Raw genomic sequence first — 18,414 nt, 5'->3', positions numbered from 1 at the left:
AGTAATAAAAAAAAATTTGGGGCTATTATTAGGCTGCTCCAAACTTGGGAACAGCTAATAATAATAACCTTAGAGACTGATCCTGACAGCATGTCAGATCTCACTAAAGCTCTTTTATTGTGCCTAAACGATCAGAAATGATAAATTTCAAGCAAAGAGATACATTGTATCTCTTTGCTTGAAATGTATCACATAGCTTCATAAACATCTGGCCAGTCTATGGAGCTGTCAAAACAAATAACAGGGAGGTGAGACACTCTGCTGCCTCTCTGCTATTTTCAGCTGTCGAATACCGGAGTGCTATTTAGCGCTCCCGTATTTGCATGTAACGGCTTCATTCTTTCATTAATGAAAGAAATAAGCTTTTACAACAGCTTAACTATTTCATCAATGAATGCCTCAATACTGAGGCATTCATTAATGACTGGTAACCGCTGAGAATCAGCAGTTACCGGCATTACAGAGCCTGATATAACTCGTCACGTACAGTGTACGTGACCAGTCAAATAGGCACAAAGTGACGGGACGTACAGTGTACGTCTCCCGGCACGAAGGGGTTAAAACAAATGATAATATATTTAACAGTTCTAATATAGTTTAGAGTACTAATCATTAAAATTTAAGAGCAATAAAATTCTTCACGAATCTTTATTATAACTTCAACAAACCTAAAGAAGGTAACTGCTTTTGAATTCTATGTTTATTACGGTGAGGGCATGGTGTATTTTTTGTATTTACAACAAAAATATATGTTAGAACCAATAACTAAAGCATGCCTACCCTTAGCAATATCTTCATCCTCTTTATTTTTGCTGGGTACTGTCCCGATCTTAGGTGTATTTGACGTGCTCTGTGGAATAGAGAGGTCTTTATCAGAAAGGATGTACATTATCAGAAGAGAGAAGAAATGAGCAATGGCATATCCATCCCATCTATGAAGCAGGCCCACTACACAGCACACGTATCCCACCTGAGTGCCAGCTGTTGGGAAAGTCACTCCTTCTTCCTTCAGAGATTTAATGGTGGCCGATATCAGGCTGAACTGGGGATCTTTCTGGAATTCTTCTGCCCATTCCACCATCAAAGCTTTTAGTTTCTCAGCTACTTTGGGGTGTGCCTAGGAGGAGTAAAAGAAAATTAGATATTTTTTTTTAACTCATTGTAATATTGTTTCCTTTGAGTCACTTGAAGGACACAGAAAGTCTTGGACCTTGGCAAACATAAAAACTGTAGGCCAGCCCAGGATAACCCTTCCTACTGCCAACATGCCTTAGTTTTTTACTAGTGTCCTAAGAGAATGGATGTCTTTTCTTCAACACTGCTGTGTAAAAGACAAACCTATTCTGAGAACACCTTTTTACGCTTCAATATCATTTTATTCATCCTCTTCTCTACACCTCTGCTAGAGCTTGTTTCTTGGACTGCAGCTATCCGGTGTGTCTGTCCTTAACCAGGCCTTTGAAGTACCATGTGCGAACTCTGCTGCACTGGACGTTGCAGGAATAGCCTAGAAGTGACGGTTGGGCACTGGGTTCCACACTGGATACTTTCCGGACGGCATTCCTATAAAAAGTTGGTTGCAGAGCACTTTCAATGGATAGGCTGGCATTGCTTCAGAGCTTGCCCTATCTCTGAAGACTCGCTTTGTGAGCCAGCTAGTCAAACTAAGCACCAGGAGCTACCTTGGGTACTTGCAATAAGTTGCCAGATGCCTTTAAAATTACACATTTCCTGCTGCTCATCACTGCGGAAGGGGTTAATGCTTTAGGAATGAGTGCTGACGTCATCTACTGAGTGGAGTGTTGCACACACTCCCTGGAAAGTGTTCTGCAGCTAACCTTTGACTAGAATTGAGTTTGGGAAATGCCTACACGGAACCAAATAACCAAAAGTTAACTTCCAGGCTATCCCTGCAACCCCCAGTCCAGCAGGTGGCAAATGTGGTACAACTGTCTAGAATTCCTTTGTGTGCTTTAGAATGAACTGCAGGCTTCACTGGAAACACCTGAACTCAATCATTTGGAGGGGTGTTCTCATTCTTTTGGCCACTCTGCCAACTTACTGAACACCAACTATTCCTCATTTTGCGTATATTTCCTGCCATACTGTACCACATACTACGGTAAGTCATTATAGCTACAATCTATGTGGCAACACACTACATGGCATGACCATAGCTGTTCAACCTAATCCCATTGCAATCCCTCAAACAATTAAAGTGACATTAAACCCTCAGATTTTTTAACATAAACCTATGTGTGCCTTACTGTAGTCCATGGTTGTTTCCCTTCACTTTGCTGCTCTTCCTTTAGTGCTGGCTCAGGTTGTGAACCTTCACACAGAAACAATGTATCCATTTCAGAGACAAGGCAGTCTGCTGCAAAACAGAAGTTCTGCCCAGCATGAGAACAGATACAGATTTAAAAAGGAAGAGCAGCAAAGAGAAGGGAAACAACCATGGATTACAGTAAGGCACACATTACAGTATTGGGTTATGTTACAAAATCTGAGGGTTTAATGTCACTTTAAGATCCCCTGTTTAGGGCCTCTACAAAAATCCCCATATGTGCAGCAGTAGCAGGGAAAACCTACTTCGATCTTCAGCACTTCAACGTGTACCCAAATAATTAAATCTGAGACTTCTATCATTGGTCCGATTTAAAAATAAAACTAAAGTCTATGTGGTCCAACTGGCTGTCCTCTCGGGGAGGGAGGCGCCTGAGTAAACACCCTATATGTGTACTACCCTCAGGGGGGTACTCGTTATGCCTGTCCCACTAATATTGTACCAGTAGGTGTGAGTTGCGAGGGGTATTGAGTGTACAAGATATTTCTGTGCCGTTGGGCGTGTGGCTATTGTCATTTAAATGTGCACCTCCTTTGTACCCTTTTTTTTTCCCCCTCTTTTGTTTGTTATGTTTTTGTCTGTTTTTTGAATAAATAAAAACTATCTGATTTAAAAATAAAAAATAAAACTAAAGCTGTTCTTTTATATAACATCCAAGCAGAATTCTTGCAGCATTTTCCTGAGAATGAAAGATTAAACCAATTGATTGATTCTCCGACGTGCAGTGAACCAGACGTTCTGCGGAACAGAAAGCTTGTTTTTCTCACCAGTATTCTGGAGGAGAAGGCAGGCGATTCAAGGTAAGGCATAGATCAATAAAGGTCTTTGTTAAAAATAGCACATAGATCACTCAAAGGAGAATTATTAGCATACCTTATTTATAACTCCTCGCACTTCACTTGCGAAGTCTCTGGAACAGATTTCTAAATTAAAGGCTTTTCCGCAGTTGGATACGCAGGCTCCTAATAGCTATGAAGACACAGCAAAGGGCATTATGATGGGAGCTGTTTTATAGCTGCAGGATAATCTGCAACTGACAATCAATGAGGAGAGCAGAGGACTTACCGTCAGTGCTTGTAGAGCTACGTGGGGGACTTTGTGATTCACTCTTTTCATTATAGCTTTAAGACCTTCTTTAGATCTAAAATTAAAAGAAAAAGGATTAATTAATTAGTCAAATTACATGATGAATTTTAGGGCTGCAACAACTAATCGATTATTGAAAAAGTTGTCAACTTTTTCAATCATCGATTAATCGGCTTCCGATTGGTTGCCCCTGTTCACAGCTCCACACACGCTGTGCGCCACACTTCCTCCCCACCTCACGCTCGCCGCTGCCAGACCCGCCCGCATCCACGCTCCACACGACGCACCTCCTCCACGCCTCACTCTTACTGCCCGCCCACATCCACGATCGGCACAGGGACGCGGGGAGAAGAAGTAAGGAGGAGCAGGTGTGGGCGGATGACAGCCACCGATAGACAGGTCCGATCTCAGAAACAAGTTGCTGGAAGACTGCTCAGGTAAGCCTGCACCTGCCCACACATGGTGCTCTATAATGTATTGCTGGGATTTGGATTCCTCTATAGCTGATGGTACATTGTGCTGTATATTATACAGAGCAATGTACCATCAGCTATAGAGGAATACAAATCCCAGCAATACATTATACACTGTATATATAATGCATTATTGCTGGGATTTGTTGTATTCCTATATAGCTGGTGGTATTCTGCATTGCGCTGTGTAGAGGACTACAAATCCCAGCAATAATGCATTATACAGCGCAATGCGGAATACCACCAGCTATAATGTACTATTGCTGGGATTTGTTGTATTTCTCTATAGCCGGTGCCATTCTGCATTCATTGCTGTACAATTTTACACTTTCCATTTCACTATATTGCACACCACACTTTTTTTTTTTCTTTTTTACTTCCACCGCTCCAAGCTTGCTCCTGTGATGGACTACAATCTCAATACAAACTAGTAGTCCCATCACTAGAGCCATTTTAAAAAATATATTTGATTTGATTTTTTATCCGATTAACCGATTAATCGAACTTAATAATCGGCTAACTAATCGATTTTGAAAATAATCGTTAGCTGCAGCTCTAATGAATTTATGATTGAGTTGTGCCAAACTAAACCTACATGTCCAGAAAATGTGCCAGCACGATGCCGGAGTAAGTTGAATTATAATAACAGGAAATAATAGGAAATAGTTTTACTGGCCTAGGCAATACAAGATAGTGCTGTGTGTTGAAGTGAGCGCTTAAAGCTTATATATTTTTACTTTGCCTTCCCGGTTTCTCCTTTCTCCCCTCATCAACATTACATTTAAAAAAAAGAAACTTTACATTTTCATTACATTCCTTATTTTAGAAACAGTGATGTTCTCAGTGGGTCTTAATGCTTCTCTATGCAGTGCAGGCAGATCATGGCTGGTGGGAGGGGCCGGCAGGGTGCTGTACATGCTGTACATGATCCCACTCCAGCTCACACACCATTGGCCGTCTGATCCCACTCCAGCTCACACACCATTGGCCGTCTGATCCCACTCCAGCTCACACACCATTGGCCGTCTGATCCCACTCCAGCTCACACACTATTGGCTGTCTGATCCCACTCCGGTAGCACCCACGCAGAAAATTTGGGCTTGTTCATCAAGAAATGGCCGAAATGCGAAGTGCACATCAGGCAGATCAATGGCCATGTGTCTGCACTTGCACAGTCTTTACATTGATAAAACATGGGGAAATGAGCATGTATTGCAGAGATTTACTACATTTTTATTTTCTCTAAAGTACACTTTGAATCTTACCCATTAGGTGTGTTAACAATTTTATCACAGATATCCATAATGAGACCCCAGTCTTCTGCAGTATTGTATTCATTTGTTGCTTTTTCTGGAATAATAAAAATGACAAAGGTTCCAAGTTAAAAACATGCATGCATTTAAAATGGAGAATGCAAGCTATGCAACAATGTATAGAGGAAGAAAGCAAATGTAAGGTGGCATTTTTAGGAAAAACAATTATGGCAGGTTCAGTAACCAGCAGATGCCATTCGGTAGCATCTGGCAAAGGTTCTGCCTGTGTGCCAAGAACTCACAGGTATCTGTTGACAGGAACAAATGTATTCATCTTCAAATGTTGGCCTTGCGTTGACCCTAAAATGACTGCTGATGTGAACACGTGAACAAGTCTTTGAGTTAATCCAGTAACAACAGGAAACAAGCAGTTTGAAGGAAAAGAACAGGCATTATATACTCACTTCCCTGGTGCCCCATGTCACCTATGTTCACACAAATTAAGTTCTACAGTCTCCATCAGAATCTGGCATTCAACACTTCTGGGAGTGTTGGGTGCTTGAATCCCTGCCATGTGCTGTGGTTCTATTTACTAAGCTCTAGGTTACTGTTGTGTCCTGCGGCGACATGGGGGCCTGAAAATGCAAACATAGAACGAATGTGGTGGGCAACACAGGCATTGGACACGCCGGGAAATGCTAAAGAATCTGACAGTGGTTGTAGAGGTAATCCACCGTATCTCTGAAAGCGGACAACCTCTCTTTATACTCCCCACCATGAGTCACACAAGACTGCTGTACACCGCCATTGACAATGCAAAGAACGATGGTAGGCCATAATTCAGAGAACCTAATCAGTAATAGGCTTTCACCAGCTTATAGAAGACAGGGTGTTGAAATATTGATTTCTCATTGATAGCCGTGGGTTAAAAATAGTACCAAACCCTCAAGTCAAAATGCCCCCTCATCTATAAACCTTTGTGTATGTAATGTTATAGCTATAATAGTAACATTTGCTCAAAACTGCGGCAGGGGTTTGGGCAGGAGTGGGTGTTTGATGTTTCTGGCCCTGCACAGCCAGTTGAGGAGCAGACTTATGGTATAACGGTTTAGTTTTAGATATATTAAAAGGGAGGGTTGTAACTAGGGATGCACCGATATATCGGCCAAAAATGGCACTTTTGGCATAATGCCAAAAGAGACATGTTTCGGCCGATATATCTAAAATTAAAACGTTTATAAAAAAAAAATATTAAAAAAAATTGAAAAAATAAAAAAAACATTTTCGGTATCGGTTTCGGCCTGACATTTTTTTGTTATTTCGGTTTTAAAATTTCCATTTCGGTGCACCTCTAGTTGTAACCCATCAGCTTTTTTTTTTTTTTACATCTATGTCCCATTGGGGAGATTTTCTGTCACTTCCTGTCCAATAGCTACAGCTGGAAGTGAGAGGAAATTCCTCTAAAGTGAGAGAATTTCTTGGAGGTCAGCGGGGTCCCCATTGGAAAATTTCCCATCTATTCCTGTTCTCATGACAACCCAAAATGTGGGATTTTCTTTCACTTTCAGTGATTACAGTCACTAGGAAAAATAGAGAGGGAAAATCTCCCCAACGGGGACACAGACACCAAGAAGAACCTTATAATCCATCTCCAGTCTATCCAAAACTAAAAATAAAGGTGTGTCTTCAGTTGCACTTTAATGCCCTTCACAATATGCTACCAAGACTCCTACTATACATCTTGACAAGCATTTCCAGTCCTCATTGCACAACCATCAATATAAGAGATGCGGTCAATCAAACAAGTGGGTGGCATAAGCCAGGGGTGAACTAATTAATATGGAATTCAGAAGCCAGTTTGTCCAATCCGGGAGCCAGCAGGATTTTTTTTTTTTTTTTTTTTTTTTTTTAGGAGTCAGCTCCATTGACAAAAACTGGAGAAAACTTTAAGAGTTAGACGCAATCTGTGATTTTTAAGGAGCATTGCCTTCCTGGCTCCTGGGATTTGTCCAGCCCCAGCATAAGTGGATGGCATTGGAGGACACGTGCTCTGAGAATGGCCATACAACCATGTAGTCCCAACTGGGACTGCACAAAACAGGGTGGTACCCACTGGCGAACTACCAGGGTCGCATGTGTGACCGAGCCCTGGCCTTCCGCCACTGAGGGGGGTTGGGGGACGGAAAGGAAAAAAAAAAGAGAGCCGGCCCTAGTGATGCATTGAATTCTGTTTCCCTTGCCACTCGGCTCTTTCTGCACCCTGCATTTTTATCGCCATTCCCGTTGAGATATGTTCCCCCTGCGGCTTGGCTTTTTGCATAGCCCCACCCCTCTATCGTAGCTCTGCATTTTTACCTCTCTTTCTCCCTCCTTCTTGGCTGTTTGTATGGTGTTCATTTGCATACTTAGAGGTTTCTGTAATAGTCTTTATGTGTGCCTTTGGTTTTTTTACAACACTGGAGGAACTACCAGTGTCACATCGGTCGCATGTATGGCCAGGCCCTAAAATTCCCCCACTTGGGCTGGCCCAGAAAAGAAGGAAGAGAGCCCGACCTTAGTACCCGCCAATGAGCCAAAACAGAGGCTGGTTCCTTTATGGTTTCTTGCACTGGGGCCCTGAGTTTTCTAGTTATGCCTCTGGTGACACCTCTGGACCTACAAGGAGACCATGCTTTCCAGGGTCGTCACCCTGTAGGCAGACATACGTTACTTGGATAGAAAAAAAAAATGTGGTTTTCTGCATAAAAGAGAATCTGAGCATACAAAGAAGACAGGAAATGTAAAACATTGAGCGGCAGTGTATACTAGAACATACTTTTTTTTTTATTATCGGAGGGATTACATACACTTTTATGTCCATTATTGCAAATAATGCCAAATGCGTCAATAAAAAAAAAATATAACAGCAGCAACGGAGGGAGGGAGGGAGCTGCGGCCGGTCTTCACAGCTACCCCGGAAGTAAGATCTAGCGCTATCTTCGGGGATGTCTGTAATATAAGACCTACCGTGTTTCCCCGAAAATAAGACAGTGTCTTATTTTTTTTTTTGCACGAAATAAGACACTAGGTCTTATTTTCGGGGGATGTCTTACCTGGCTGCAGCTGTGCTCTGCCGTCCAGGGAGCCACAAACAGGTGGGCGGGCATGCGTGCGGCCGGGGGGGCGTGTCTGGCAGGGGGGCGGGAGGGAGCTGCCTCTCCGCTCGGAACTAAGGAGACGAGGGGGCGGGCATGCGTGCTGCTGGAGGGGGGGCGTGTCGGGTAGGGGGCGGGAGGGAGCTGCCTCTCCGCTCTGATGTCGTCATCCAGAGAGCAACAGCGTGCGGGTAGGTGGACGGGCGAGGGGGCGGGAGGGAGCTGCGGCCGGTCTTCACAGCTACCCCGGAAGTAAGATCTAGCGCTATCTTCGGGGATGTCTGTAATATAAGACCTACCCCGAACTAGGTCTTATTTTCGGGGTAGGTCTTATATTACAGACATCCCCGAAGATAGCGCTAGATCTTATTTTCGGGGGATGTCTTACTTCCGGGGAAACACAGAAGTAGCTGGGAAAAAGACCCGATCTTATCTCTTCCATTAATAAGCACATCCCTCCTGTGCTCACATCTCAGTGTGATGAGCCAACGTCTGATGTTTTGAAATCAGGACACAACAATTACTGCAATTCTGACCACGTTCATGTCAGAATACTACCGACATATTTCCAGAAGCAAAAAGGAAACTAAAGCGTACAATGAAACAAAAAAAAATGTAATGTCATATTTAATTTAAAGCCCAACTCTTCCCCTCTCCCATAGACCACAGGTTCCATAGACCTGCTATAGCCATGAGAGGGATATTCCACCAGCACAGGGGTAGAAGAGTGCCTTACTCCAGCCCCTAGGAATAAGCAAGCACCTAACCCTTGTATTGAGGTAGTCCATGTCGGGTTTTTTTTTTGGTTTGCTCCGAGATGGGCTTAAATACTTACTAGTATATGGCAACACCTCAAGCATTTAGGAACATATACATTTACTACCCTGGCACCATTTGTATTCCCATTGACATAAAAAAAGCTGAGGAGGCATTTTTTAGGAAGTCAGAGGACCTTGGCTTCCAATGATAACAACAAATGTCTTCAAAGTGCTACTCGTTGTGATTTTTACTTTACCTTTTGTTGGAATTTGTTCTGCTTGTTAGTAATATTAGTAAACGGCAATAATCAGAACTTCAAAAATTCGGGAGACAGACTCCAGGCCATGTTTGGATGTTTTCTTGTGATTTGACTGCAACACTCACGTCTTCTATATAGGTGACAGATATCCATAGCAGCCGCAAACACTTTTGCTTGAAACTTATCTTTCCTGATTGACGACCAAGTGCTCTGCAGCCACAAAGCTAATCCATAAAAATAATTAAAACATATCTAGACCATAAGACTGATGGTATGAGCGCCGAGGTTGCGGCCAGGCATGGCCCCCGCGGTTGCGGCCAGGCATAGCATGAGCGCCGAGGTTGCGGCCAGGCATAGCTTGGCCGCCGAGGTTGACGACAGACATGGCAAGGCCGCCGAGGTTGACGACAGACATGGCAAGGCCGCCGAGGTTGACGACAGACATGGCAAGGCCGCCGAGGTTGACGTCAGACATGGCAAGGCCGCCGAGGTTGACGTCAGACATGGCAAGGCCGCCGAGGTTGACGTCAGACATGGCAAGGCCGCCGAGGTTGACGTCAGACATGGCAAGGCCGCCGAGGTTTACGCCAGACATGGCATGACCCCCGAGGTTTACGCCAGACATGGCATGACCCCAGAGGTTTACGCCAGACATGGCATGACCCCCGAGGTTGCACCTCCACATGGCATGACCCCCGAGGTTGCAGCTACACATGGCATGGCCCCCGAGGTTGCAGCTACACATGGCATGGCCGGTAATGCGTAATTTTGCGTTCCACTATAGAGTCTATTGGAACCCAATCACGCGACATCCGTGCTAAAAAGGGTCATGTACGAGCGAGAAGCTACAGCGACGAGCTACAGGCGACATTGAGCTGTGAGATGTGAACAACTCCATTGAAATGCATTGGACGAGCTACATAGAGCGATAGCGCATGGAAATAGACAGTAGAAAGGCATCATGGCACACTCACAAGTACCATCAAATATGCGTGATTTTGCAGCAAAAATCGCGCAATAAACCGCTCAGTGTGAACAGGGCCTGAAAGTTAGGTTAAAGTGATCAAAGTCAAAAGGCGATTAAATCACTGATAATGGATGCTACTCCTTAGATCGAGAGAGCTCCTGGCCGGCCGTTTTTTTACTACGGCCGGCCCGGAGGTAGTTAAAAGTTTCCAACAGAACCTGCTGGTTCCCGGAGCACTGACCCTAATATCCTGTTTTAGGGTGACTCCTTTCCCTTGCAGGGTCCTTGTGTGTGCTTCTAAGCTGTGTGTGCCTCCACAAACACATCAGTGCAATCCACTCCTCTGCTCTCAACTCCTTCTCTCTTCTACAAACGTGGAGATGGACAGCTGCTGGAGATTGTGCTCTCCCTTCTGATCTTGTACTAGCAGGAAGTTTAAAGTGACATTAAAGTCAAATTGTTTTTCCCTCAATGTTAATGTCAGCAGTTACCTTAAAATGATGTCTCTTAACCCAATCTTCTTCTTTCCTGATGTTTTCATCTGTCCCTCCAGCGGTGCGGCGGCTCTCCGATCCACCGCTGACTCCTCTGTCCTTGCTGGCACTTCCTGTCCCACGGTGTCTGCATGCGGGAGCACGCGTCCATAGACTTACATTGCGCCTCTCCTCGTCTCCTGGCTGAAAATCCGAACTGCGCATGCGCCCGCCCCAAGATGCTGTGCGGCCGCCTGGGCGGTTTCGGATCTTCTGACAGGAGAGCGCTGCGAAGACTGGGTAAGTTTAAACCGATGTTAAAGCGGGTTTTTTTTTTACTTTTTGCATATATCTACTGCTTGCTAACAGTAGATATATGCAAAAAACAAACAAAACCGAGGCTTTAGAAACCCTTTAATATTACTGTAAACATAACATTATGGAAAAGATGCACTAGACCCAAGAAATGGGTTTTTATAACATTATACATGATATTGTGTTAGAGAGTTTGTAGAGTTTGCAGTTTTTACTCGTTTCCTGAACAGAACTTTAGTAGTAACTCCCCCCGACCTGCAACCAAATACCTACCAAGGTGTAAACCTTTCCTTGTGTTTAACAGACTCTGAGGTGTAACACTTCCTTGTAAATAGACTGTCAACAAACAGAAAGCCGTGTTATGGCCAAACTACATTTACAGCCAGTGACCGGTCTGGTTTGGCTACAATGGTAGGTGGCGTGTTTGTTGCGAGATCGAATCTTCTACCTAAAATGCCTCTTCAGTGCCGTCTGCCCTTTACTCAGCGAGTGAAATAAGAGCCATCATATCAAATGTACAAACAAAGCACAGAGGTGGCTGTGTGTGTGATCAGAGTCCTGGAGTCCTCAAGGTTGGGCACTCAGATTACAGACAAAGTGCACGGAATAAAAGGAAGCAGATGATGCTCACCTGACTTGTTCTCTCCACAACAAGTGGTGCATCATAAAGCATGATTCTGTAAGTAGTGATGTGTGTCACCGACTCGTTATCACCCTCAAAAGGAGAAGGTCCTAGCTGTCATAACAGAGATTGTCCAACTGGCCAGACGCGTGCAAGCGATACCAAACCGTCCAAACCAATCATGATACAGTATCACCATAAAAGGTCATACATACATAGATTTTTTTTAAAACTTTTCTGAAAGGCTATTGCATTCTGAAAGTCTGCGCCCACTGCTGTCAGAATACCAACACAGCTGATTGCCTGCCGTCACCAGTCTCCCGACACAGCCGATTGCCTAGAGTCACCGGTCGCCCGACACAGCCGATTGCCTAGAGTCACCGGTCGCCCGACACAGCCGATTACCCAGAGTCACCGGTCGCCCAACACAGCCGATTGCCTAAAGTCACCGGTCGCCCAACAAAGCTGATTGCCTGCTGTCACTGTTCGCCTGACACAGCTGATTGCCTGCCGTCACTGATCATCTGACACAGCTGATTGCCTGCTGTCACTGTTCGCCTGCCACAGCAGATTGCCTGCCGTCACCGATTGGCCAACAATTTTGCACCCAGTTCCTTTTAACAAAATTTTATTGAAGTAACAACAGTTGGGGAGCCGAGTGGTGCCGGCAGGGCCACCTACAGCTCAAATTTCGCACCCAATCCGGCAAAATGTAAATGGCGTATGACCAGTTTTAGTCACACATCAGCCAAGTTTTGTAGTGGGACCCGGGACTCCAGTAATGCAAAGTTGGCCCATCATTCTTGGAGAGACATTTGCCCATCTAAAAACACTTGTCCAAAACACAAAACACGTTTGAATGTCCCATGTGACAACCCTATGAACTGGCAGCTGTCACAGCGCTCCCTCCAGCCTTTCTCCTCCTACCCTGCATTATTGGAATCTTCCTCAGCAGTCTCATGTCTATACACGGTGTATAGAATCTGATTATTTATGGGACCTTAGACCGCTGCAGCGAAGGGGGAGAGAAGCTGGAAGAACCGGTCGAAGAGCCAGCCGGCTTAAGGAGCGGGTAAGTATAACTTTTTTATAGCACCTAAAAAGTGCTTCTTTAACACGGCTGGTGTAGGGTCCAGTGACAACACAGCTGAGGACAACCCTCACGACTTTTAGGGCTCATACGAATGGCGTATGATTTTACTTGGACCTTGCTGGCAGTCTAATCCATACAATGCATTCACAGTGCAAATGCACCCTGCTGCTAGGACACTACATGGTCGCCGGCATCCTAAAAACAAAGGATAAAAAAAACACCTCCCCCCCCCCCTTTTTTTCTTTTTTACATATATGAATGCTGCAAAACTTTATGTAGCTCCACAGGCTTCCAATAGCCCAAAGGATAAAATTCTAAATATTAACAATGACTTACAAAGCCATCTACAACTCTGCCCCCGGATATATCTCAAACCTTGTCTCATAGCATCACCCTAACCGTCCCCTCTGCTCTTCAAAAGACCTCCTGCTTTCCAGCTCCCTCATCAACTCCTCCCATGCTCACCTCCAGCATTTCTATAGAGTCTCTCCCATTCTCTGGAACTCTTTACCCCAACCTGTTCATCTATCTCCCACTCTGACTGCCTTTAGGCATTCCCTAAAAACTAATCTCTTCAGGGAAGCCTATCCCACCTCAATCTAACCACTCAACCATCACGTTCTCAAACAATTCATCCCCACACAGCTACCTCCTCATGTATGACTTGCCCCTCCCTTTTAGATTGTAAGCTCTCAGGGGCAGGGCCCTCCTTACCATCTTGTCTTGTATTGTGATTGTAATGTCTTCCCTATGTTATAAAACACTGCACAAACTGTTGGTGCTACATAAATCCTGAAACATAATATAGCTGTGTGCATGGGCCCATTCAAAGAAATACACCTGCATTTGGATAGGGGGGAAAAAACCTCTCTGTACTGTACTTTAAGGCCATGAGCATGAGCCAACAGCCACATAAAAAATGCATATTGTTGAATAGGCATCAGCGATAACAAATTACAAAGAGCAGACCAGGGCTGGACACATCCCAGGAGACAGGTGGCCAATGCTTCCTAGAAAATACAGCCGGCGCCCAACTTTTGAAGTCTCCTCTAGTTGTACCCAATGGAGCTGGCTCCTAAAAACTCCTGCGGACTCCGGGATTGGACAGACTGGCTCTTGAACTCCATATTCAGTTGTTCGCCCCTGGAGCAGACATAAATCATTTCTTGGGAATAACAGCAATAAAAGAACACTATTTATTTTCCAGGTTTATATATACAAATAAACTGACATCAATAAAACACTATACAGAGAGTATTACTAGTGCTGATGAAGGTCTCGTATGAGAGGTGAGGCATTATAAGAATCATTACAATTTACAGAACAGGGAATTCTTGCATGCAGAATAAATCCCCATGAGTCAGGTATATAACGCACCCAGAAACAAATGTTAGTAACTAGGGAGTCTCTTTAAGATCAGTGAAAGAAAATGATGACAATGCCTTAGAAGGATGTCACACAGGCCATCCAGACGCTGAGGACAACATCAGGATCCCCAACAGACCGCCTGCCTACCTCTATGGAATCACTTGTGGGGCCAACCAGATGCCCCGTAGCTACTGAGCGAGATTTGGGGGCATTCGGGGCCAGCTGTGTCGCCCATGTGACATCAGCCTTAGGCCCCTTTCACACAGGAGGTCCTTTCCGATCTACCTATCAGTATTTCAGATGGAACTGATGAAATGCCCAATGCTAGTCTATGAGCAGCTGGGTCTGAACGGACGTGTGCCAGGTCCGGAAAAACAAAGAGTTCTGCTTCACCGGACCTATTCATGCCAAATCCGGGTTAATCCGATATAAAAGGACATAGGCCCGTTTACATTACATCCGACTCCCCACAGACCTACATGGGGTCCGGCAGTTTTAGTTGGATGTTACAGTGGTGACATCCGCTCTGATCAGGAAGGGATCCGTGCTCCTCAGCCCGTGTAAAAGGGGCCTTACACTTATCTAGCTGCTCAGTTTATTTTTTAAAGGTGTTTGTTTAATATTTTAAAAAGTTTGAATACAAAAAGAAAAGAGATTCACAAAACAAACATGCAGGCTGGAACTGCAGCTGCAGGGAAAGTAAAATCGATACAGCGTATACAATTGCTACAATTAGTGTTTATTTATTTAAAAGGTGAACTCCATGATGAGCAAATATTGTCTAAATACCGTGTTTCCCCGAAAGTAAGACATACCCCGAAAATAAGACCAAGCACTATCTTCAGTGATTTCTGTAATATAAGACCTACCCCGAAAATAAGACCTAGTTCGGTGGTAGGTCTTATATTACGCAGCTCCCTCAGACCACAATGCGTGCCGAGCGCAGCCCGGGGCCCCCACACACACTGCCAGAAGCCTTCCGATTGGCTGACAGAGCACCCAGAGCGGCTCCCTGGACGGCAGAGCAGACAGCTGCAGCCAGGTAAGACATCCCCGAAAATAAGACCTAGTGTCTTTTTTCGTAGAAAAAAATATAAGACACTGGCTTATTTTCGGGGAAACACGGTACAAGAGTCACATGCAATCTTGCTTGCATCTTGGTGAGCTTTGTGTATTTCTTCCAGATCTGTGTGAAACTTGGAGCTTCCTGTAATAAAGACCGCTCACTGCTGCTATCTCTTCTTGCGCAGGGTGACTGGTCTTGTCTCCGCCCCCTCCTATATTAAAGACCGGTCACTGCTGCTCTCTCTCCTTGTGCAGGGTGACCGGTCTTGTCTCCGCCCCCCTCCTATAATAAAGAACGGTCACCACTACTCTCTCTCCTTGTGTATGGTGACTGGTCTTGTCTCTGCCCCTTCATATAATAAAGACCGGTCACCACTGCTCTCTCTCTACTTGTGCAGGGTGACTGGACTTGTCTCCGCCCCTCTCCTATAATAAAGACCGGTCACCGCTGCTCTCTCCCCTTGTGCAGGGTGACTGGTCTTGTCTCCAACCCCTCCTATAATAAAGACCACTCACTATTGCTCTACAATCTCATACAAATCAGTAAACTAAACATGAGATTGTAGTACATCAGGGCAGTGAGCTTGGAGCGGTGACTACTTTACAACACACACAGGGACCGTGTGGAACAAAAGTAGCCCCCCTCCAGAAGGAAGGACAGTGTCAGCACCAATTCAGAGATGATTTGAGGATCTACAGCCGAGTAATACACAAATAAGATGCATATTTGTTTATAGTAAAAGCAGACCTTTATACTCAGAAATCAAATCCTACCAATGCATCCCTCTATGTATGATGATTAATAATAACATAGACATGTCAGGTGTAAAATGCTGTGATTGTGAAATACTGACACTTTCAGAGCATTCACTTCCTGCTTTGAAAGGACAAAATGACTTCAGTTTGGCAAAGCAATGCACACTGGGATTGCCTTGTCATCAGCAGAGCATTGCTGGGAAATCTCATCTGTAATCTCACAAGATCTCAGGGAAAAGCATTTTCCTCCCCTGAGATGATGTGCACGGTCACATGTCCTAGTCACATGTCCTAGTCACATGTGCCAGTAATCCAGGAAGTAAAATGAGAGCTAGTAATCTGCCCTTAGTTAACATGGCCACTCTCAGAAGACTGGGGAAGAAAATAAAAATAGGGTATACAAAGAATACAAGGCCGGCAATTATCTAGAAGTATGTGTGTGTAGATTGTCATTACTAGACATTTCTAAAAGGTGTATTTGTTGTTATTGTATAGATCTGGGCAAAGGTTCCGCTTTAATGTACATGAATATATTTTTAGGATTTACCTCCTGAGTTTGGTGTCACTTTAATTTAATCCTTGTAATATCCTTGTAACACAGGGCGGAGTTCCACTTTAAACTGTTTACTGGCTTTATAAGTATTCATCCCTCCTCCATGGTTAGCGTCTATGAGCACACACTGCGAGCGCACACTATGAGCGCACATTGCCCATCAGGAAGCTAATTCCTATGAGACTGACACGGCCGCTGTTCTATCCAACTCCTCGAGATCTCCAACCACATGACTTCCGGTTTACTTAGAAGAGGTTTGGGTGAGAAGGCTGTACTGCACGTGGGCCACCCGTGGCATTTCCCTACACACATAGTACACAGCAATAAAGTATTAAAATTAACTAGGGTCACACTAATCCAGCACGTTATTCATCAGAGTTGCCCCACTCAATATGGCGGCAGGAGACAGACATATTGAGTGGGGCAGCTCTGATGAATAACGTGCTGGATTAGTCTGACTCTAGTTCATTGTAATAGTACATTGCTGTGTACTATGTGTATAGGGAAATGGCGCGGGTGGCCCACGTGCAGTACAGCCTTCTCACCCAAACCTCTTCTAAGTAAACCGGAAGTCAGGTGGTTGGAGATCTCGAGGAGTTGGAACTCTGATGGAACGTCGGCTCTTCCCGTCTATGTAGACCGGGCAGTGAGATATCGGAGATTTCTGGAGCGCTTACTGCCGGTACCAATCACAAACAATGACAGACACAATATGGCGGCTGACCGAGCACACAGAACCCCTCTCCCCCCAACAACTGGTATTACTAAAACAACAAGGACATTAAAACCAGGGACACTTATAGACTTGGACCTTTAAAACCAGGAACATCTATGGGGACAACCTTTAAAAAGTAAGGACACTTCTGGGGACAATGCTTCAAAACCAAGGACACCTATTGGGGCAACTCTTGAAAACCCCGGACAGGATGGTCCTAGAAACCCAGAACATTTCCTGGGATGATCCTTCAGAACCAGAGACAGTGATGGGGAAGATCTTTGAGAACCAAGGACAGCCCCATAAAACCAGGGACACCTATGGGGACGGTCCTATAATACCACGGACACCTATGGGGACGGTCCTATAATACCACGGACACCTATGGGGACGGTCCTATAATACTACGGACATTTGTGGGGACACAATCTGTAGCCCCGGGAGTGAGGTCCAGCTGACATTTTAGTGGTACACACAGATATCTCGGGGTCCCCCCAGCTCTCTCGGGACCCCTCCTCTACACTCACCCACATCCTGCTCGAAGGGGTTGGCGCTGAAGAGCGGCATGGTGGCGGCAATGGGGGAGATCGGCCCCTGTCACCCTCTTCCTAGTACGGCTTCTCCCGTCACAACAAGCAGCAGCCTCACTGGCTTCCCAGGGCTGCCTCTCCTTCCGCCTGATTGCAATGTTTCACATAACCGCGCTCCGCCACACGCTAAATCCAATCTTCACACCGTCACTGAGTTACCATATAAACCGCTTGCTACTACAGCGATGATCCGTATCTGCCCAGTACGTTTCTGACGGATATTTGAATGCAGGCGTTTCACTGGGCAGCTTATCCGGAGGCCCTTCGTTCATCTGAGGACCCCGGCAGAAGGAAGGGCAGGCTGGCTGGGAGCAAGAATGTCACGTGGGTGACGTCATGGGTCTAATGGCGCCGCAGGAGCGCTGATGTTATGGGCAGTGAAATGAATGTGTTGGTCGTGGGGCAGTTAAAGTGATTCCACAACTAAAACTACGAAAGTTAGGGGAAAGGAGAGGTCAGAGTCAACATGCACTTTTTTTTATTCTCTTGCAGAAAGCGGGGTTGGTTTTTAATGACACTTAACTCAGGAGTTAAATCTTAAAAATGCCTTCCAGTACCTTAACTATTAACAAAAATGTATCTTATG

The 18,414-nt window shown here is 45.0% G+C and overlaps 1 protein-coding gene across 1 annotated transcript in view; it reads right to left on the bottom strand.

The window, feature by feature from the left end:
* Positions 1-17,936, bottom strand: part of STAM2 (signal transducing adaptor molecule 2) — a 41,495-nt gene extending 23,559 nt beyond the window's left edge. The window contains exons 1-6 of the mRNA XM_018553602.1: positions 17,766-17,936; positions 5,172-5,256; positions 3,413-3,488; positions 3,221-3,316; positions 971-1,117; positions 781-850 (exon numbers count right to left, since the gene is read on the bottom strand). Of these exons, the coding sequence (XP_018409104.1) occupies positions 781-850; positions 971-1,117; positions 3,221-3,316; positions 3,413-3,488; positions 5,172-5,256; positions 17,766-17,805 (514 nt within the window). The 5' untranslated portion in view covers positions 17,806-17,936. The remainder of the gene's footprint in view (positions 1-780; positions 851-970; positions 1,118-3,220; positions 3,317-3,412; positions 3,489-5,171; positions 5,257-17,765) is intronic.
* Positions 17,937-18,414: the final 478 nt, after the last annotated feature.

This window comes from Nanorana parkeri, unplaced genomic scaffold (genome assembly GCF_000935625.1).
Source record: "Nanorana parkeri isolate BGI_ZX_2015 unplaced genomic scaffold, ASM93562v1 scaffold125, whole genome shotgun sequence".
Lineage (NCBI taxonomy): Eukaryota > Metazoa > Chordata > Amphibia > Anura > Dicroglossidae > Nanorana > Nanorana parkeri.
Note: the sequence above shows the minus strand (reverse complement) of the source record. Positions and strands in the feature narration are given on the sequence as shown.